The 22,821-nt window shown below is 53.8% G+C and overlaps 1 protein-coding gene across 6 annotated transcripts in view; it reads right to left on the reverse strand.

The window, feature by feature from the left end:
* Dpp6 (dipeptidyl peptidase like 6) overlaps nt 1-22,821 on the reverse strand; it is an 847,324-nt gene that overhangs the window by 162,307 nt on the left and 662,196 nt on the right. For all 6 annotated transcript variants that reach the window (XM_048786655.1, XM_048786657.1, XM_048786656.1 and 3 more), the window contains exon 6: nt 16,929-16,981. In XM_048786655.1, coding sequence (XP_048642612.1) covers nt 16,929-16,981 — 53 coding nt within the window. The remainder of the gene's footprint in view (nt 1-16,928; nt 16,982-22,821) is intronic.

A 22,821-nucleotide genomic window follows, 5' to 3' on the forward strand; every position in this document is an offset into this window, starting at 1 on the left:
CCTGGGGGCAGATGGTGTGAGGGCCATGGGGTCCTGGGACAGGGAGAGGAGCCTGGCGGAGGTGGGAGGGTGGCCCGAGGTCGGCCGAGGGACAGGAGCACAGCGGATTTCCCCCTCGGGTCCCTGCTCTGAGGTGAGGAGGGTGCCCTGGGGGAACAAGCCATCTCCACACCCTGAGGGCATCCTTTTTTAAAGTCTAAAAGAATTATTCAGAGTAAAAAGTCGAATAATGTCCCCACCTTCTGTCTGGCTGGCTCTAAGGCCTGTCATGGAGAGGGGTGAAGAGTCGGTCACCTCCCTCTCGACACCCCACCATCTTGGCATCAGAAGTGACCACATAAGTGCTCCCTCCACCTCTGGCACAGCGTGGGCACTGGACACCCGCCTCTGAATACACGAGCCACCTGGGGCGAGGGCGGCTCTCAGCAAGGTCCAGAGGCCAGCCCGGCCCACCTCGGCCTGGGCTTCCGTGGGGTTTCCAGGCCCCGAGGGCAGAGGAGGCAGCAGGCCACGGCTGGACCCTGCTGCCACCGCTTTGTCACACTGGTTCTCCTGGGTGTCTGCGATGAGCAGGGGGCTCACGGTCACTCACCCTGACCCGCGGAGGCTCCCTCCTGGGAACTGGCATCTGAGTGGCAGAGAGCCTCAGGGCCTGCAGGGCCGGCCTCACACTGCAGTGGGCAGGTGTCCCAGCCCTGCTGCCGCTCGCCCCGTGGAATTCAGCCGTGAAAACAGGGCTTCAGTCCCTGTGTCGGGGATCAGAGGGGGCGGGCTGGGGTCCCACCGGATCGTGTCCTGTGCATTTAGTCTCAGGAAGGAAAGCCTGTGGGAGGGATGGCTGCCAGTCCTCTGCTTGTCCCAGAGGGTGCTACCCAGGCAGGCCCTGCTCTGCGCCCCTTGGGTGGCCCCAGTGGCCACGGCAGGAGCCTGAGGGTCCCAGGGCCATCACCGCTTCCCTTTGTGGTGGCCACATGGGCCCCCTCCCAGCTTCCCCCTCCACGGCCTCACCTCAGCCAACCTCTGCAGGCGCCCAGCCCGGGCTTCCCGAGGACCCGCTGCCAGGCCCTGCTCTGCTCGCTCTCCCACACTGTGCTGCCCATCCTTCCTCCTGGCCCCTCTGTCCAAGCTGGGGCTTCCTGTCCCCAAGTGGGCCACCGTGGCCTTTCCTTTCCACTAGCCTTCTTGGGACATCTTTATTAAGTTAATAGGCTTTTTTAAAATTTTAATTATTATTATTTTTGGTACCAGGGATAGAACTCAGGGGCACTCGACCACTGAGCCACACCCCCAACCCTGTTTTGTGTTTTATTTAGAGACAGGGTCTCACTGAGTTGCTTAGCGCCTCGCTTTTGCTGAGGCTGGCTTTGAACTCAAGATCCTCCTGCCTCAGCCTCCCGAGCCACTGGGATCACAGGCGTGTGCCACCGTGCCCAGCAGGCTTTATTTTTTAAAAACCGTTTTTACAGAAACTCTGAACAAAACTACGGTTTCCATGCCTCCCCTCCCCCCACCCTGGGTCTCCTGAGTCATCTTTGGGCGCCTCCGCAGTGCACCGGGGACCATGATGAGCCAGTCTGACACGGGATCGCTCAGGAGTGCCTGGTTCCCTTGGGGTGCACTCCGCCACGCACCTCCCTGGGTTTGCACAGCGTCGTGGAAAGGGCTCCCCCGCGCTCCACCTGACCTCCCTGCCCACTGGCTCCTGCCAACGTGGCCTTCCCACGTGGCCTTCCCACCGGGCCACAGTCCTGCCTGCCCTACAAGTGCCACCCCCTGCCTGGCCAGAGGCTTTCCTCTGTGAAGGGTTCGATCCAGGCCCGTGAGCAGCCTCTGCGGCTGGGACAGGCTCCTGGTCCCTGGGCCCGTGTGCCTCCTCACTCCTCCCCTTCCCCGAGGCCATTCTGTCACCCACACACAGAGAAACAGAATGACTCACCCCTCTGTCACAGTGTCCCCATCCACCCACCTGCCCCTGCCCACCTGCTGCTCACTCAGACATTGTTTCAGAAACATGATTTATTAAATGATGAACCTCTATACTAATAGAGTCTTCTAAGTTCCTTCTGCGTAGTAGACATCGCGGGAACCGACCCAGAACAGAAGAAGGAGGATCCACAGGGATCCCCATTGTACGAGACAAGGAACAACGTCCCCGGCACCGACGACAACCACTGGCAGTTAGCACAGGTACCGCGAAGCCGCCCCTCCCCAGGCTGCCCGTCCTGCTCCCCTGTGAGGAAGGCACACAGGTGTTGGCGGTGAGCTTTACGGATCTGCGTCTTGTTTCCAGTGACCACGTGCTGGTCGTGAATATCAGTGGGCTGAGAGTGGTGTCTCCACACCTGGACCGTGGCACTGATCAAGTCCGCCTCCCTCACCCGGCCTCCTGCCCCTTCCAACCTCCGGCAATCACTGCTCTGTGACGTGTGACACAGAACTTCCCACGGTCCTCGTCTCCCTGTGTCTGACTCACTCCACTGAACAGCCCCCCTCCATCCACTGTGCTGGAATGACAGGATTTCATTCTTCTTTATGGCTGAATAATGCTCCACTGGGCACATGTGACACATTTTCTTTATCCATTCCTCTGCTGACGGGTCCCTGGGCTGACCCTGCACCTTAGTTATTGTGGACAATGCTGCAGTAGACCCTGGCGGGCAGACATCCCTCTGCTGTGCTGATTTCCTGTGGAGACACAGCCCTGGTGTCTCCAGACTTGGAACCCAGTCTCCCTCCCACAAGCCCGGGCCAGCCTCCCTCGGGGACCACAGCAGCGCCCTCCAGGCAGTCCAAGCCACAGTCCATCTCCACCACGCGCTGGGCTGTTCTGACATGCTCAGGCGTGTGTGGTGCGTGAGAGGCAGAGAGAGAGACAGAGCTCGGGCTTCAGAGGCCCTGGGCTGGTCTGTGCCCTTCCACCACTCCCCTCCCTTTTTACTTATTCATTTATTCTAAAGAATCCATAGCAGGCTGGTGAGGGATCGCCTGTGGGTGGAGATGGATTGGTGAAAAATGACTCAGGAACAATGAAATGATCTGGACTTGGCATATCTCAGAACAAACATGCACTCCATTCTGATTTTGCTTATTTGAGCAATAAACAAAGCAAGGCATACATCATGTTGAAATCTGAAGAGTGAATTAGTGCAGCAAACTCTACTCATTTATCTTCTAAGCTATTTTGAGGGATTGAAAAGCTTCCTAAAGACTACAGCTTTGGGGGGAAAATAAAGTTTAAAATTGCTTTTCTGGCTCTTAAGCTTTCATGGCTAAAGGCATAGAAAGCAGCATTGCAATGTCAATATGCGTGTGCTCATTTTCCTGTGTACTGAGCACAGTGGGAGACAGAGGAAGGCAGACACGCCCAGCCCAAGACAAGTGCCCCGCAAAATAGGTGCTCAATAAATACTCATGGAACCAGTAGAGAGATGGGTGGATTATAAATAGGATCCAGTCTAATCTCCAGTTACGGATTGGTGAGGGTCAGTAACCCCTGAATTCACGCAGCTCTGAGAGGCCCATGCTACCCTTTTTTGAGGTATGTCTTAAGTGATGCATTTAAATCCTTAAGGGCAGGAAGCCCATTGGCATGAATACTTCCCCAAGTGGCCAACAGCTGAGGCCCCGGACACGGCTAACTCCATGGCTGGTCTGTACCCTATGCTGCCCCAGAGTTCCCCTCCTCCTGCCCGGCCCAGGTGCAGGCGTAGAGCTGGGATGTCCTCACTGGAAGTGCCACAGTGGCCCCTCCCACTAGGCCCCCCTTGCCATGGCGTGCTGACCGCCACAGGCCCAGAGGCACTGGGTCCACCCAACGGTGGGCTGAGACCTCTGGAATAAACCTCTCCTCTGTTAAAGAGAGGTCATCCTCGGGGCTAGGTGCACAGCGACAGGAGGCCAACACAGAGGCCGTGGCTGCAGGCTGTGTGGTGAAGTGGACACACTGCATGGTGTGAGGAGGACGGTGAGTCAGGAGGAGGAAGGCGGAGTGAGAGAGGAGGGAGAGGAAGGGTAGGTGCAGGGCCAGGGAGGGGGCTGCACAAGTCTGGGACTCAGGGTCAGGCCCTGCCTCCCAGCCCTCTCTCCTTGGTGCCCCCTCCCAGGCCTGCTTTCTCAGAGTACACCGGTCAGCGCGGCCAGCAGCAGAACCTCCCCGCGGGCAAAAAAGCACTGGAGCTGCCCGTGCCCCTCTGACTCTCTGAGAGGAGTCCTGTGGCCTTTCTTGACTCACGTGGGCTGAGTCCCCACAGTGGCCGTTCACAAGCTCTGGACAAATCACTTAACCTCCCTGAACCTCTGTTTGCGTCTCTGTGGGGCAGGGTCACTCCTCGTCGGCTCTTGCGAGGATTAAATGAGAGTCTGACTGCTCAGCACAGCACCTGGATCCTGGAATCAGCCTGCAAGTGTCACTGCTTTGCGGCTGCTGCTGCTAATGATGGGCACAGGGGGTATGGGGGGCAGTGCGTGTGATTCGCTGTTCTAGCTCCTCCACTGTCCCTGCCCTGCCTCCTTCAAGGCACTGGGGCACCTGCCACCTCAGGAACCAGGTGGATGGACAGGGGTCCACCCCTGCCCTGGATGGGCTCCTCTGCAAGGGTGCCACAGGTCTCCTGGTGGTGAGTGGCCATGGGTGGGTCTGCTCCTCTCCTCCCAGGACTCAGAGGATCCCCCCGTGTGTCAGGGGCAGAGGGCTTGGAGCCTGGCAGTGGTGTGTGGCAGGCGGTGCTGCTCCCTGAGAAGGATGGCTGCCTCTCCCAGGGGAGTGGTCACTGCTTTCAGCCCCTCCCTTCACACTCTTGACCAATTTGCCCGTGGCCAGTCTGCAGACGTCAGCTGGATGCCAGGGGAATGTGCTCACACCCTGAACTCCAGGTGCGGAAACACAAGCAGTGTGGAAACACGCGAGGCTGCACCCTGGGCCAGCTGAAGAGCAGCCCCTAGGGCTCAGGGGTGCTCTGACCACAGGGTGGCCCTGGCTCTCAGCAGGAGCTGGGGATGCAGGGCACTCGCCCGGCCAAACCTGAGGGCAGCTACACGCGCAGGAAGGCGCTCCTGGCTCTGGACGTGGCCCTGACGACGTCCCACCTCATCAAGAGCTGTGTCTGTTTTCCCGAGGACAATCATGAGGCCCTTCAAGGAATCATTTTAAAAATTTCAACTTAACTGTGCATATCGGTAAAAAAAAAAAACAACAAGGCCTGAACTCAGGGATGACGAATGGGACTGAAGAAAAGTAGAGAGAAGCCAGTCCGCCCCGGAGCTCTGCAGCTCAGGTAGGGGATGAAGAAACAGAGACCAGAACGGAGCTCACAGCCCAGGAGAGAGCCCAGAGCGACGCTGCCAGCCAGCAGGCAGCCAGCAGGACCGGGGCAGGGCTGCTCTGCGACCACGTCCTCCTCCCCGCATCCTGTCCTGGGTCCTGGCACCGGCTGGCGTGCTGGCAGCTGCAGAGAAACCGTAGTGCTGGAAGATTCCACTGCCTCTCAAGTGGCGTCCTGCTCGCTGACAGCCTCTTCCTCCTCCGGCTCTGGCCTGCTGAGGCCTTTCTGTTGATCTTACCTAATTGGGACCTTGTTAGAAGAAAAGGGCCTGAGACGGTCTTGTTACCTGAGGGTGCATGAGGGTGCCCTGGGCTGAGGGCTGGCAGCTGCAGCTGCAGGGAGCTGGGAAGGCAATGCTGGCCCGGGGTCTCCTCCATGGCCAGAGTCAGTCACCTGGTCCCTTTCCTCCAGCAGCCCATCTGTAAATTGTGAAGGCTGGACCTGGAATCATGCTGAGATGATTAATGTCACTGAAGCAATTTGGAGAGAAGGCTCAGTCCTTACAGACAGGAGCCTTCCGCAGCTGTGCCAATTTGGGCGCGCGCTGACACAATGAGGCCCCTGTGGTAGGCGGAGATGGCGTCCGACTCACTTGGCCCCAGCTCCGGGTGATGCTCCAATCACTAACAGCCAACACTGTGCAGCTTAAGTGCGGCCAGTTGGAGGGGACAGTGGTACTGGGGAGTGAACTCCAGAAAAAAAGAGCAGAACTCTCACATGCGTTGACAATGCAGGTTCAAACCTGCACCTAGTGACCCCAGGACAAGGCGCTGCCCATCTAACAGGGTGAGTGTGGTCTCGCCAACCACACAGACCATACGGAAGGGGCTCAAACCAGATAAACTACACAAAAAGGGCTGGGGATCCTGGAGAATCAGAAGGGTTTTCTTTTTTTCCCAGTGATCCACAGTACCTAGGGTAGTACTGGTACTTAGTATAATACAGAATCTAGTGAAATACAGGTACTTACTGCAATCCGAAGCCTAAGGCAAAACTGGCACCTAGTACAATAATGGGGCCTAGTGCAGTACTAGTACCTAGTATAATATTGGTGTCTAGTGCCCAATGCAGTAAAGTACTTGGTGTAATATGAAGCCTAATGCAAGACTGGCAGCTAGTGTAATATTAGTATCTAGTGCAGTACAAGTAACTAGTGTAGTACAACTACCTAGTAGATATGATTACCAAGGACAGTACTTGTACCTAGTACAATACTATTACATAGCATAGTACTTATGATAAGTGCAATGCTGGGATCTCTTACAATACTGATACTAAGTGTAATACTAGTATCTTGTGCAATGCTATTACCTAGTTCAGTACTGGTAACTAGTGTAGTACTGGTGCTTAGTACAGAATAGATACCAAATGCAATATTGATGCCTAGTACTGTACTAACACCTAGTGCAATAATGGAGCCTAGTGCAATGAAGGTACCTTGTGTGATACTGGTACCTAGTGAGATACTAGTATCTAGTACAGTATTAGTGCCTTGTGCAATATTTGACACCTTGTATAATACTGGTGTCTAGTATACTGCTTATACCTAATGCAATGGTGATGCTTAGTGCACTACTAATACTTAGTGCAATACTGGTGTTTAGTGCAGTACTATTATCTTATGTAGTATAGGTATCTAGTATAGTATTAGTACTTGATACATTGCTGGCTCTATGCAATGCTGGTATGTAGTGTGGTACTAATACCCAGTGCAATACTGGTACTTAGTGTAGTATTAGTACCCAGTAGAGTACAGGTACCTAGTGCTCTGCTGATACCTACCAGTATTAGGACCTGGTGTGATGACAGTATGTAGTGCAATACTAGTACCTATTACAGCATGGGAATTAGGGTAATATTAGTGCCTTGTGCAGAACTAGTAATTAGTGCAGTACTAGTACCTAGTATAGCACAGGTACTTAGGAAGCTGTCAGTGTGTATGCTTCAGGGTCCTCAGAGCTCCTACAAGCATTTTAAAAGGTCCACAAAAGTTTGCCCTAGGGCAACAATGTGATGAACATGAGTTAGGAAGTACTTGACCTTCATATTAGTCAATGGGAACTTGGCTGTCTAAACCCTGTGTTTATAAAAAGGTTAACTCCCAGAACTTCTGTCCCCTCCATCCCACTGGGCAGGTGTGTGCCGGCTTCCTTTTGTGATGTAGAAAAGACATACAAGGTTAAACACATCCCTCATCTGGACAAGACTCTGGCCTCTTCTGATCCAAGGGCTCTGGACACGGCGGCACCTGCAGGCCAATGCTGCTCCTGTGTGACTGACACCCTGGCAACTCTGCCATCATCCCCTCAAGGGAGCCCTGGGTTTTCTGCCCTTGTCCGGGAAGTAGGCCTTCTCCGTGAGGACAGGCATAGCTGTCTGCTCCTGAGCTTCCACAGCAGGTGTCTGTAGAGGTACCTGTTGGTTCAATATGCAGCTGGGACCCTGCACTGTGCAAGCCACTGGCCTCCCAGGGAGGCCCAGCAGCACCTACCATCTCTTTCATGGTGGTGAAGATATAAGGAAAGTTGGATGAAGAAGTCAGAAAAAATTATCATGCCCCTCCAAGAACGGCTGCTTCCTGACTGTAGCCAGCCTGAGCTGCAGACCCTGATGTCCAAAGACTGCTTCCTGCTGCCTAGGCCTCTAGCCCATCCAAGTGCAGTGGCTCTGAGCCACTAGGAGCAGTGGCTCTGAGCCATTCCACGGGGAGGCCCTCCACTTCCTGGCTCTTGCTTCCCCGTGGCCTCGCTGCTGACTTCTCCAGCTCTGGTTTGTCATTCATGGTGTGCTGCACAGGTCATTTGTGGGGACAAAAGACAGGGGAGTCTGCAGATTGGAACTCGCCCTTGAGGCCCCAGAGGCCAGGTGGAGAAAGGAAGCCATAGGCTGGTGTTGGGGGACAATCCCAAGGCATCTCCCCCAGAAGCAGATAAAGCCATCCCAGGGCACACAAACTGCCCCAGCCATGCGGCCACCACATGGAGGACAGAGGCCTGGAAACAACTCTATGGCATGGACTGTTTGAAACTGGTCAAGGAGGTTCCTGAGTGGTGCAGCTACGTGGGACAGCATTTGTCATTAAGCACATTTACTGTATGACAACACTTCTACTTCCAGGTAGAAGGGAAGGGAAGACATAGGTCCACATTTATCCAGGAGAAGGAAAGACGTGTCCACTGCAGACGCTCACCACGATCATGCTTCAGGGCCCCCAGCGGGGAACAGCCCAAATGCCAAGCAAGTGTTGGGTGAAGGGACACCTTATGTATCCGCGCAACAAAACACTCCTCAACAGCGACAAAAAGAACTCCAGACCCTCACGGCAACAGGGTGACTGTGAAAGTCAGTGTCTCATGAAGAAGCCAGACGCAGAACCCGCCCTGTGATGCTCCATTGATAGCACATTCTAGAAAGGCAAAGGGACATGGCAGAGGCACCAGGAGAGCCTCGGGGGTGGAGGGGCGTGGCATCGGGGGAGATGGGGCCCAAATCGACTGAGCTGCACATTTCAAAGTGTGGACTGTTGTAGGTAAACCGCAAGCCGCACGCTCCACACGTCTTCTCTCACCAGCTTACCACCCCCTGTCTAGAGGACCGGCCCTTCTCCGTCTTTGCAGCCCCCTCCTGCCCTCCACCAGACAGGAAGGGCTAGCGAGGGTCTTGTCACCATCCAACCTGTGCCTGGAGCACTCTGGGTGCCACCTGCTCTGTCCCCGGAACGAGGGCACAGCATCTTCACCTGGCTGGGCTGTCCAGGGTGCAGCCTGAGCACTGAGCATGCTCCTCACGGAGCTCTGTGGGGAGAGCAGCTACCCCCCGGGAAGCTCGCGGCTCTCCTGCCTGGTCTCTGATATGCCTCTAAGTTTTCATGACTTAGAATTGGCCTGTGATTCCTCCAGGCAGGAAAGCAGCCGCTGGATGGGAAAAGAACAACAAAGCAAAGCTAAGGCACGGGAAGCGTTAGACAGAGGACTTGGAACCTGCATGTCTGCCGGCAGCACAGGTCCCCAAGAGGCAGGAATCCAAACGGTCCACCTAATGGCTGCGTCCACTAGGTGGAGCCCTGGGAAATGTGAATGTGGGCAGGCCCGGGAAAGGGGGAGATGCGCCCCTTTATGGGGAAGGCGAAGGCCCCAAGGAGCAGTTGCCTCATCTCCACAGTGTGACCTTGGCACGGCAGCGCCTGGCCTGAGCACGGCCACTGGCAGCCTGGCCCAGGGACGCTGCCCGGCTCCCCCTGGCTGGATTGGCTACCCGCCGACAGAGGAATAGGTGAAAGACGGAAAGGGCAAGTGAGCCGTGCAGTCTGATCAAAGTGGGAGAAGCAGCCAGACTGAGGAGCGCTGTGATTTATAGAAGGGAAAGCCAGGTGACAGGTGGCCTGAAGAGTCAAGGTGCCACGGAAGCAGGGAGTTCACAGAGGCAGACGTAGGTGGGCTGAGCTGGGCGGGGTCTGGGTGACCTCCCTCCCAGCTGCTTTGGCCTGTCAGGCTTTGGGGAGGCCCTCAGGTTCCACTCTCAGGGCGGGCAAGTCATTTCTCATTCAGGCAGGGGCCAAATTCAGCCTCTCGGCATCACTGAAATAGTCCAGAGCTCTGTTAATCCTAGATCCAGCACTACTTCTGCGCCCGCTGAGATGACCAGGAAATGAATGTTTCAGGAGAATTCTCAGCAGTGGCTGTTCCAAAGACAACTGCAGCCCTGGTGTCACTCAGCAAGGCAGAGGCAAGGAGGGGTGGCCCCGCTGACCAGTCCACACCACAGCCCCAGGTGGCTCAGGACACTGGCCTCCTCGGTCTTCTTCACTCAGTTGGGGTGTGTCCAGGCTCACCCCTCCTGCTGATCCATGTTGTTTAGCTACCTGCTTCACTTCCTCCAACAGACAACCAGCATTTATGGGCCCCTCCGGGCCAGGGAAGGGAGACATGAACATACCGGGAAGGATACCCAGAGCCTGGAAGGGTGACGAGCCAGGCATGTTTTCACAGCCCCAGTCGGATGGGCTAAGGAAGTCCCCAAGCACAGGGGACGACCCCACTGGAAAGCACAGTGGAAACAGGCCCCGGGCAGGGAGCTGGTGGGTCTCACCAGTGACAGGCTCCACTTGGGACTTAAGCAGGAAAGAGCAGGACCTGCTGGGGCAGCTTCCACATAGGTGCCGCCTGTGCCACAGCTGCGGGTACAGCGGGCACCGTCCAAGGAATGAAGGAGAGGAGCCGTCGGGGAAAGGCCACTGCACACACTCCTGGACCTCCCGAGACAACCTCCCTGCAGGAGGGGCAGCAGCAAGGTAAGACAAGGAGCAAGGACCACGTGGCGTGGGAAGCCAAGTCTCCTCTCGGAACTCAGGTCTGGGTGGAGGACCTGAAGAGCAGCAGCTTTCAAAGTCGGGCCTGAGGATCAGAAGGACTTGGACAAGGCGCACAGTGAGCCAGAGATTCTTGTTGCACACGTTGATGTGCGGATGTGTGTGGGAGTGTGAAATGAGGCACCCTGAGAGGGCGGGGGGGGGCAAACGTCTGCACCCCCCGATCACCACAAGCAGCTCCCTGGTATGGCCTTCCTTCCCGTGGAGCCACGGAGACTCCATCCAACTCACACCCGCTCCAGGGAGCCACTGTGGATTGATCAGAGTTGGCAGTGAGGCTGAAATTTGTGTTCTATCCCAAGGGTCGGGAAACCTTGAGGAAGGCTGATTAATTAGATCTGGCCACATGGTGGAAGGTCTTGGTGCCCGCCAGGAATGGAGCCTGTAGACTTTCTGTGCACCCACAAGGTGCTCAGACTCACACCTCAGTAGTGCCACACTGTACAAGACCTTCACAGAGTCCTACACAGCAAGGATTTGTACACAGAGTGATCGTGTCCAGGGAGGTGAGTGGCTGCCCAGGCAGAGAGGCTAACGGGGATTTGTACCCAGGTCCATTTGACTGCAGAGCCATGGTTTCTGGTAATGCTTGCCAAGAGGTTGGATTTCAACTGGAGGGAAGAAGGGGAGGAAGACAGCGGCGGAGGGGGAGAGAGAAGCAGAGAAGAGCAAGTCCAGGTCTTAGAGAGAGCTAGGAGCTGTCCACAGTTCTGAAAACCATGGACGCCAAATGCAGTGGGACTCTGGCCCCTGAGGCTAGAGCAGAAATGTCAAGACCCATGCTAAGATGGCCTCTTCCTCTCACAGTGGAATTGTCCCATGGTACAGAAACAGCTCAAGCAGGCGACCCCTGGCAGCTGTGAAGGCTGGTGCTCTGCAGAGCCAAGCCTGTCTGCACGTGCCCAGCACCAGGCCCAGGGACTCGCACACCTGATAGGAAAACTCAGAAAGGCAACGTGCTAAGCTGTGGGGACAACGGTGCTGGAGCTGAGGATTTTACTGCTGCCCTCCTGAATGCACCCCAGGGTCTTCTCATGCACCAGGCTCAACTCACAACACGATACAGGTTTAATTAGAGGGGCACGGAAGCAGACGCAAAACCTGTCTCCATCTTCTAAGAGAACTCCAGCCTCCCGTAATCACATTCCACGTGGCTTCCGCACTGGCTGGGCTCTCACGCCGTCCATACCTGCATGACCCCTCCCCAGACCCCCTCACTGAATATAGACCTCTCACCTCCCTTCAGGCTACTCTGCGCCAGCACCCAGCATGCCATCCACCATGTCTCCTCCCTTCTACTCAAAACCTTTGCCATGTTCTCATTGTAAAAGCCAACCACACCGGGTGGTGCTGAGGTTGCCTGCACTCCAGGCACACCCTAAAACTCCCCCAACCTCACCTCTACGCTGTGGTGTCCCAGGCACACAGCAGCTGCAGCCTGCCTAGCACCTCCTGCATCCCAGAGCACTGGCGCATCGCGAAGGTCAAGCTGCACGTGTGCCCTCCCCAGCCTAGAGCTGCTCCTTCCTGTCTCTGACCACGAGAACAAACCAACAAATCAACCCGTTGCCAGGCCCCGCTCCTCCCTCGTGAGGCTGTTCCTGAGATCAGGGTGCCCAGACCCTTCCTTTTTTCCTTCACAGATTTAAAACACCCACTGGGTGTACCTTACTGTATGTTGCTATGCAATTCTGTATCTTTCCTTTTCCGGAAGAATTTGAACTTCTTAACAATAGCAACCAAGTTTCCGCGGCTTGATACAGTCTTTCAGTAAAGCTTGCTGGCTCACAGTGACTTTACTGCTTCCAGTGGGGGCTAAACAAGAATGGCTAAAAATTAACTGCACTAGGTCAGAACAAGATGAGATAAAAAATAATTCATTGAGCATTTAGAACTGTACATAGATGAGACTACAAATACCTCTTCTAAGAGGAAAATTAAAATTACATGGGCTGCAGAATTACTCAAGTGTCATGGAACAAGCCCTGCTTTAGAAAAATAATTAGAGGAAATTTCATTATTATAGAGGCATATTACAGCTGTCCTTGTACAGTGGGGATTTGGGCTGGCTAGGAAGTAGTCTGATAATATTTAATTACAAGACTATAAATATATATCAGGTACATACTACAATATTAAGAATGAAGAGCTCACCAAAAGCAAACTCTCCTCTCTGCATTTCACGTGTATCATCCCCTGAGTTGTCACAAGCAGCCTGGGAGGTGGGCGCTGCTACTATCATCTTTTTAAAAGTATGGAAACTAAGAACTGTGGAAGCAGAACAGCTCTCTAGGGCACACAGCTGCAGTCGGGGGCGGAGAGGGCATGTGCGTTCAGGGCTCTGAGACTGCAGGGCTACAGTCCTGGATGCCCACGTCACACTGCTACGTGAGGCACTGGGCACTGGTACATGTGCTTCCTAAACAGTGGGGATCCCTCTGCACCCCAGTCTGTATAGTTAAGGGTGCAACTCCAGGCAGAAGGACCTCCGTAAAACAACACCTGCCAATCCCCCTCGTGATTCCTCTGAGTTTGCCAGACCCCCCAAATGAAAGGAAAAGTCCAATTTTTCTTAAAAATGGATTTCTATTATAAAAGGCGTTGATTTTCTCTAGTCTTTATGATTTTCAGAACAATAGAATAGATATGAGATTGTATAACTTGAGCACATGCACACACGCGTACATTTTTTTAAAAGTACTTGAGCCAGAGGTGAAACTAATTTAAAAAAATGTTGTGCCAGAAAAATGTCACAAGGCAGCCAATCTACAAAAAAATATTGTCTGAAACACATAGGAGACTCATAACAGAGAACATTTAGCTGGCTAGAATCTCTACTGTGCAAGATGGATGTATTTTGTTGAGATAACGATATAAACACTTAGTGAAATGCTCTATGATTAAAAATAAGCAGCTTTAATCCATTTATGTAAACAAATTTGCATAAAAGATGCATGTTCTTTAAGAATATACTTCTTGGAAACTTGGTGTGTGCAAGTCTAGTGAATCCGCCTTCAGGTAAATGGTCTTGAAGAAATACAGAGCAGGCGCCTAGTGCTCCAGCCATCAGGGGCACACTTATCCCCACCCTCAAGGTCAAAACCACAGAAGGACAGCAGCTAGCGCATGTGACAGAGGAACACAGGAGTAGGACAGAGGGGCGCCCTCTCCAGATTCTGCTTCATCACTTGCAAAAAAGAAGGCAGGAAGAGGACGCTGAAGAATTATCTAACACATATGTGTGACTGGTGGGAAGTCTGAGGTTCTAGCTGTGGGGAAGGAGCTATGGAAGGACAGGCAGGGGCATTGGTAGAAGGGGTGCCAATGTCCGTCTTCAGGATTGTCAGGAAGACTCTTAGGCTTTTGTATATGAATAATGTAAATTTGCAAATTTTAATAGTGATATATTGATTTTTACCAGATAAATGCGCTCTCCTCTCTCTGAAACCCACCCACAGCATAAGCTGTAGGTCCCAGAGTTGTTCTTCTGCCACCTGGGAAAGTGTACAGGGCGGTTCTGATTCAAACAGGAGTTGGACAACACTCAAAATAATCAGTTGATGAATAGCCCATCACTGGTCTTACGATTAAAGACGAGGGCAGGGAGACACAGCAGTGCCATTTTGGTGACATTTGTGGGTAAAGTGGTGGCAGGAAGGGACGCTGACTTCAATGCCCACCAGAGGGTATAAATGGAGCAATCCATTTGCTGTCTCTTCCAATCGTACAAGAATGCTCAGGAAGAAATAAACCGGCGCTTCACTAAAGCCGGACCTTTGTAGCTATAATGCATATTCTCCACATCATTAAGTCTGATCTTAATTTGAATTAACCCAAGGGGTCACTTTAATAGCAGGGGTTTGGCGTCAGCCTGCCCTGCATCGGGATCTGGCTCTTCTGTATGTGGGCTGTGAGATTCTGGGCACGTGACTTAATTTCTCTGAATTCTCACTTAAAATGGCAATAGGAGAAATTCTCTTGGAAGGTTGTTGCACAGGGGAAAGGTGCACAAAGCACAGCCATTAATGATGATGGTTTGTTACTCTCGTTGTTTTTAAGATGCCAAAAGCAGCTCATTACTCCTTGGCACCGTCTAGGAAGGGGACTGAGCAAGACTCCAGGGCTCTGAGAGTGCAAACTGAGCTTCACTTGTTGAGCCTGCCAGCTTGTTTGGCAAACTCTTGTGCCAAGTTCTTAGACTCTGTTCCTGCTAAATTCCTACTGGTGCAGTGAAATACTCACACAATGCATTAGAAATAAACTGCTTTTAGAGTTCTGTGTCTCACAAATTTATGTAAGATGAGATGAAAGATCCATCATCTATAACAAATTCTATTGTTCCCAGCAGTAGATAAATCTCAATGCATAATTATACTCCTGCCTGCCATGACCATTGAAGACATATATCTGCTTGAAAAGGAATAGAATAATTTCTTTTTACTGAAGAACATGCGAGTTTCTACTTGAAATATGTTTCTGATGAAAGGTTCCTATGGAGACACTATTTTTACGAGGGAAGGCCATCTTCAGTTTCTTTGGTATAATAACAATAATAACAACAACATACGTACATTATTATTAGTTTATAATAATGATGCTGAGGCTCAAACCCGGGGCTTCACATATGCAAGGCAAGCTCTGTAGCACTGAGCCCCAGCCCCAGCCCCAGCGGTCTTTGGCTTAATTTTTTGAATTATTGGACAGCATCTGTCAATCACAGTTTGTTGCCTATCTCCATGCATGCACCTCTTCTTTGTCTGAAGTCCAAACAAAATATTTTTCTCCACCTTTGTCTTCCGAGGACATGCCCAGTGCCACCTACGCTGGGTGGAAAGCAGATGCAGCTGAGGTAGGTGCTGCCCTCAGGGACGATGCTTTAGAGCAGCTCCTGCCGTGGTCGCAGCTCTGGGAAAATCAGGATGGCGCTACCTAAGTATCCACAGGAGCCCCCTGACGCGGCGGTGACCCCGCTGGTTTCTTTAAGCTCCTCCTGAGCACCTGGCCCTTTCTAAGTGCTACGACGGAGCAGGGAGGGTAGATGAAGGGAAGGGGTGGGGAACAGGAAGTTCAGGGAGGACAAGAGACTCAGGAGGGACGAGGAGAGGTGGAGGGCGGGAAGGCAGAGGAGAGGAGCTGGGAGAGAATGAGAGTGTGAGAACCTCCGGACGTTGCCTGCTGGTGAGCCTCTGCACTGACCCCACCGTGGCCTCGCCAGATGCCAGCCAGCCCTCACCACCCTCGGGGTCCAAGGGTAAGGCTACCAGACAGGCCTGGAGATGCTGTGTGGGTCTGTGTGCCCACGGCTGGACACTGAAACGTCACGCCTGCCCTCCTGTCCTGCCCTCCCATCCTGCCTCCCTGTCCTGCCCTCCCGTCCTGCCCTCCTGTCCTGCCCTCCCATCCTGCCGACTCGTCCTGCCTCCCTGTCCTGCCTCCCAGTCCTGCCCTCCCATCCTGCCTCCCTGTTCTGCCCTCCCATCTTGCCACCCGTCTTGCCCTCCGGTCTTGCCTCCCTGTCCTGCCCTCCCATCCTGCCCTACCATCCTACCCTGCCATCCTGCCCTCCTGTCCTGCCTTCCCGTCCTGCCCTCCCACATATACTCTGGGGCTCTGAATCATGCATTTTCGAGACACCCAGGAGCCAAACAGTGCCTTACAAGGCAGAAGCAGCATGCAGACGGGTGGCCCAGTCAGAAGCGGGCACTGAGACCTCACTTCTGGGAACGCAATACCGGAAAGACCCTCCACCATGCATGCACTGACGTGCCCAGGGGGCAGCTGAGCAGCCAGCTCTTCCAACCTGTGGCTACAGCTGCCTGGTACAAGGCACAGCTGAAGGCATAGGGCTCCTCACTCCTCATGGACTGTCCTGCATGTCTGTGAGGCCACAGGGTGCACTGGGAGCTTCAAGGCACTAGTGTGGCTGTGACCGGGAGCCTCCTGGGCATCCTAAGCCAACCACAGGCTGTGCCTCATGGTGAGGCAGGGGGAATCTCACTCTTCAGAACCTTGAGGCTGCAGGAACCAGAGCAGGAAGTGGGCAGAGTGGCTTCACAAATGGGCCAGCAGCTGGACCCAAGTGACCCCCCCACACACACCAGTGCCCTTCTAGCCGTGAATGAGGAAGAAGCCAGATTCAGCAACACAAGGACCCTTCCCTGCAGAGGTCAGGGAGCCCAGTTCCTGCTCTCAGGGTTGAGTAGATCTCTAAGTAGAAGAAAACGAAAGCACCGTCTTACCCGTGAGGAAGTTTGCTGAGGACATAATATCCAGTGTAGGAGTGCTGGTATATCTGAAAGACAGAAAGCAAGAATCAGCACAGAGACACAGGCTGGGATGGTCAGATTTTTCAAATCAGCAAATCCTAGGGGACATTAGTGGGCAAAGGAGCTAATCCGGTAGCCTGAAGTAAGGTCTTGTATGGACCTGGAGGCCAATTTGCAAATCCTGTCTATTTTCATCACTTGCATGGTTTGGAGGACAGCCACAAGCTCGCAGGCGTCTTGTGGCTACTTGGCTTGTGATTAGATCAGGGACACAGACACCAGGTTTAACTAAACAGAGCACAGAACTAACAAGGACATTGTGGTCATCAGAGACCATTACGCACAGTCGGCGAGACCTGGCAGGACAGGAGGACACACGTATGGCTGGAGTTTCTGTGGGCGATGGCTCTGGCCAGCTGGGTCCTTGACTCACAGGCACCAGAAACTCAATATGCTCCAGAATCGACTTGCACAGCACCCCCCGGCCCAGCCTTGATCTCCTGTGATAATTCCTAGCTCAGCTGTGGCTCCACTGTCCACTCAGTAAAGTGAGTTGGAGATTCAGTTATCCGTGACTCCATTCTCTGCCCCTTCCTTCCCTCACTCCGATTCAGCTGACCCCAAAGAGTGCAATTCTTCTGGAGTCCTTCCCAAATCCATTAGCCGCTCCTCATCCCTGGGGAAGGTGCCTTCATTCAAATTCCTCCTCTTGGCCTCCAGAGAAAGAGCAGACCTTTCCCCTTCCCTAGATGAACCTTGAAGTCTGGGTCCCAGCCCTCTGCTTCCTGCTGAAGGTCAGCCTCTTCTGCTCTGTGAAGACTCCTCAACCAACCCTGTCCACCATTCCCCCTCCCAAATCTGGGGAATATTAACTCAAATCATTAAAAAAAAAATCCTTGGACACACTCCCCTTTAGCTTCTCTTTCAATTACAGTGACACTTCGCCTGAAAAGCCTGCCGTGTCACCGGTTCCTGGTTAGTTCCTCTCTAACTCTGTTATCACTCGGATCTGGACAGGTCCCGTGTGTTGAAGAAGGGTCCCTAGTGCAGCAAGGGTTAGAGGTGGGTTTTGAGAAATGATCGTATCGTGAGGGATTTCATTTTTCCAGTGGGTTGATCCATTTGGTGGAGTAGTATTTTGAATGGACCACTGGGTGGTAAGTCAGGCAGGTGGGGCTGGGCTAGCGGGTTGGCCTTTTGGGGGCTCCGTCTTTCCCGCACCCTTTTCTCCCTGCTTCCCAGCTGCCGTGACTGGACAGCGTGCTCCACGTGCCCTCCCACCATGAGGTTTCTTCCTTGGAGACAGTGCTGACCTGTTCCTGTGGTCCTTCTGGAAAGCAGCCTTCTCCTCCACATCTGGGGAATGGGCCCAGTGGGGGTGCCACTGTTTCTAGGAATGAGGTCAATAAGCTGAAATCATCTAGAGAAGATGGCCAGATTGACTGAAGTCTGGAAATGAGCCAGTGGAGGTGGACCATCCAGAGAAGAGAAGACCAAGGGACCAGGGGAGACACCATCAAGGTCTGAGGGCACCGAGAGTTAGTGTTCCGGTTTTCTCTCAGGGAAACAGGATTGGTGACATGCACACATCAAGGAGACAGGCTAGGGCAACCATCTACTAAAACTATTCACTGCCATAGAGGCTTATTGACCCTGTTAACAAAAGCACAAAAGCCATTTGCTGGTGCAACCAGGAAAGCCCAGGGGTGGTGAGGTTGAGCCGGGTGACCACTGCAATTTCCTTCCACTCAGTTGCAAAGATTCCTCAAGTCCCAGGTGAGCATGGCTGCTCCTGCCCTCACCTCTCCACCCTGCCTAGAGCACAAGTCTAACTGCCTCTCAGTGCATCCACCCTGTTTGGACCTTGGATCCATGAGCTCAAGCCTTAGCATGTCGAATCTGACAAGCTGTGGCTACGACAAAGATTACTGATGTCCCTCCTACATGCCAGATGCACACTCTCTCCTTGCCAAGGTTCTGCAGGAGGCTCGGCCCCTCACCGAGCCGGTCTCAGCTGGGATTTCAATCTCCTGTTCCCTCAGCATCTTTCCCGGGCACTAACCCAAGACGCAGCATCTTGCCCCACTTGGGAGTTCCTGCCAGTCTCTGTCCACCCCGTGGCTGGTGGTCCGGGAACTGGAAGTCCTGCTGTGGAAGCTAAAGGACGGTGGGCGAGTTAGTCCCTGTGCAGGGGCTACTCCTTCTCAGGTGGAGGCCACAAACACCTGGCTCTGAGCGCCACATTCAGCTCACGTTCCCACACACCCCGCCCGTTGGCTCCGTAGCATTTTCATAAACTCGAACCTCCTGTGATGATGTAAAAGGAAACATTTCCTACAGGACCCCAGGTAACTAGGTAAAGATGGAAAGAGCAAAAAGTGAACATGCTGTGTTCAGAACGCACCGGCCAACAGTGGGAAGACATAATGCAAGCTCAAAGTTCTTGGTTTTCTCCTGTGCTCTGGTTTAGATGTGGTTTGGATGTATCCTCCAAGGTTAGCATGTGGGAAGTGGGGTCACTGATGTGGTGGCATTAAGAGGTGGCAGAGCTTTAAGAGGTTACACTCAGTTGGAGGTGGCCAGGTCATTGGGGCACCACCCTCAGATGGGATTAATGCAGTTCTTGTGGCGCCCCTGTTAGTGCCCACACATTCCCACACCACATACTGCACCTGCTACGAGGCCTCTGCCAGAGCTGAACGCAGCGGCAGCAACGCTCCTGGACCTCCAGAGCCGGGAACTACCAGCCCAATATGACTCTTTTCTTTATAAACTCCCCAACCTTGGGTAATTCATTACAGCAATGGAAAACAAACCAACACACCATCACAGGAAAGATATGGTTGCACAGCGTTTCTCCCCACTAGGTGCAGCTTACAGTTTAGTGCAACAATGTAGGCAAGGGTCAGCATACAGATGTACAGTTGTCAGACTCAAAAGGCAAAACTAATGGGCAAACTCTTAGGGTTCAGTCTCCGTCTCTCCTCCTGGAATAACCCCTCTTCCACAAACCCTTTTAAATTTAAGAAGGTAGAAGTGGGGTCCCTTCCTTCTTGAACCTGCAGCCTGTTTGAATGGGTACCTCAATGTCTTCTTCTGAGGCCCAGCAATTATCTTGCGCCCAATCCCTGTTTGTCCAAGCCTCTGTCTCCTCCACACACAGTATTTCACTCATGGTTACTACAAAGAGAACATTCGCATATGCGGCAAAAGGATTGAAGTGAGGATGCGTCCAAATCTTCTATTTCAGAGACGAGCAGCAGAAGTTTCAGTTGTGATCCTAGAGATGTTTCCAGATATCCACCTCAAAAGCATCTTCTGCAGCCAGGAGTACGTGGGTGATTTCTGTCATGTCCTCCAGCCTCCACCTGGACGTTCCAGCCTCCACCTGGACGTTCAAGTTCTGACAGCTGCATCGTGGGCCTGGGTTCTTCTGAAGCGAGTGAAATCAGTGAGTGGCGAGGAGGCACCCCATGGAGGGCTCCAGGAGACTCCCTCCCCATCTGATGTCAAGAACATGCGCCAGCCTGCCCTCCCCCCTTCCCAAGTATGTCACATCCTTGTCCCCTCCTTGGCCAGACACTGAGGACTGTCGCCCGGCTTTGCCTGGACCTGGCAGCTGGCCTCCGACTTCCCTGCGTTTCTAGTCCGCTGTCTGCCAGACCTTTCTGCGGACTCACTCCAAATCTTCCTGCAGGATGCAGCAGTTTCTTCTCTTTTCCTAACTTGATTGACTTCCTGCTCTCACCTGCATAGACGGCTGCAGAATCGGCCTTCCAGAGAGACAAGATAAAAATGAACAAGATGTCCTTATGTTGTCCGTGCCTTCAGAATTCACAAAACATCTTCCTTCATTCCTTAAATTGACCTTCAGGAAGACTTCCCTTGTTGCCGGAGCAGTTTTTTCTTGCTTTGTCTTTTAAATTAAGAAACTGAGGCTCAGAGATAAAAATCCATCCATCCAAAGTCACATCACGTCAAAGGAAGGGAACCAGAGAATCACGGGTGATATATTAGTTTGAAACCACTTCTGGGATAAAATGCTGGGGGGGAAACTTCTGCCACCCCAGACCACCTCTTCTCTACCGGCTGGAAATGCTCCACTGTTAGGTCCCTTTGCAAGACTGTCATTTGAAAAACAACTGGGGGAGACTCATACGGAAGCCATGGCTACTACCCTACAGAGAGGGGTCAGCTGCTGGTCATGGAAATCACTCCTCAGAATGGCCCAGACTCCAAAGCAGGTGCTGAGACAGTGTGGGAAACAGGGACTGAGGGCAGCGGTGGGAGCGGCGGGTGGAGGACACCGTGCCCACCCAGCAGACAGGGGCTGGCTGCTGTGCCCCACCCAGCTCCTGCCCAGCCCCCGCTGCAACTGTCTCCTCTGGTGCCGGAGGTCAGGGGCACTGGGCTCTCTCCCGAGGACAGACAAAGGAGGCACACCACATCTCCTCCTGGGTAAACAGGCACTGAGGGGACGGAGCCTGGTGTCTGGCACGTGTTGTGACGATACAGGCGTCTGCATGCGCCACGGGAACGTCTGTGTGCATGGTGCCCAGGCTGCCCCTGAGCCGGTCTTCACAGGGGTCAAGGGGAGAAGTCCAGCCGACTCAGCGTCTTCCTCTCCTCCTCTCCTCCACCTTCCCTCTCCCCTGCAGTAGTCTTACAAAGGAACCCTCGTGTGTCTGTATCCATATGGAACTGGCTTCCCGCCAGGCAGTGTCCGTTCATCCTTCCAATGCTCAGTTTTTACAACCTGCTTACCCCTGCGCTTGGCTGTTCTGCCCACTGGTATGGCCAGGCTGTGGGCGGGGAGGCTGTCTTCTCAAGATCCTCCTGGCCTTCCTGTTTGTGGCACCACAGACACCTCCTGTCCCCAGGGCCACTTATTCCTCTGCCACCAAACTTGCCCTTTCCCTCCTTCTGATCCTCTCTGAAGAACCCAGGACAGACCTGCTTTGTCTCAGTGCTTCCCAAGATGCTGGGTGTTTCCCCGACACTTCCAGCCCTTCACGTGACCTTCTGCACGTCCCCTTCACCACTTGTCCAGGCCCACCCTCAGCCCTCCCGCCCCGTCCAGCCCTCCCAGGATTGCGCTTCCCAGTTTCAGCAGCTGCTGTTCGGCTCCCTCTGTTACACCCCCCAGAAGCTCCCCAGAGGCCATCACCAGCCCTGTTGACCCACCCTTGGCCTGGGGTGGGCCACTCTCTTCTTGCATTTCCTCTTTCCACGTCCTTCCGGATCCCCCCCCCGTCCTTTAAAGCCCTTGGATCCCACCAGGCCCAATGCTCCTGCTCCGTGAGCCTTTCCTGATACCAGAAGTTCTGACCTCCTCGGCTTCCCAGCCGTGTTTTGTACCGTCCACCTGTCGGTCAAACTTGTCATTATAACCACGTAGGCACACGTGTCCTGCCACGAGCATCCACAGGTGTTTGAAGTCGGGTGAGCTCCACTGCCCACAATCCGTGCCGGGTCTCCAATGCCCTCGCTGCCTTCACTTGCCACCAGATCAGCTGTGGGCGGGGAGGACACTCAGCTTCACAGCGAACACAGAAAGAAGCCAACAAGTCCACCGTGGCAACCAGCCGTGGGCGCACAGAACACGTCCTGCAGGACTTGGCGTGGCTCAGTCTTGTGGGCTCCCGGGCATGGCTGGAGGTGCTCTGCGCTCAGCGGGGTTGAGTGGCTGCACAGGTCACCAAGTGTAGGGAGCCTTTGCTGTCCACCAGGTGAGGCTGGACCTTGAGGTTGAAGGGAGCCTCCCGCTGCCCCAGAGGAGGGCACTGGACATTCCTCATAGCCACAGAGGTAGGCAGCAGTGGCCTTATGACAGCCGTGTCACCAAAGGTGTCCGCTGTGCTGGAAG

The sequence above is a fragment of the Marmota marmota genome, unplaced genomic scaffold, assembly GCF_001458135.2.
Source record: "Marmota marmota marmota unplaced genomic scaffold, marMar, whole genome shotgun sequence".
NCBI classification, from domain to species: Eukaryota; Metazoa; Chordata; class Mammalia; order Rodentia; family Sciuridae; genus Marmota; species Marmota marmota.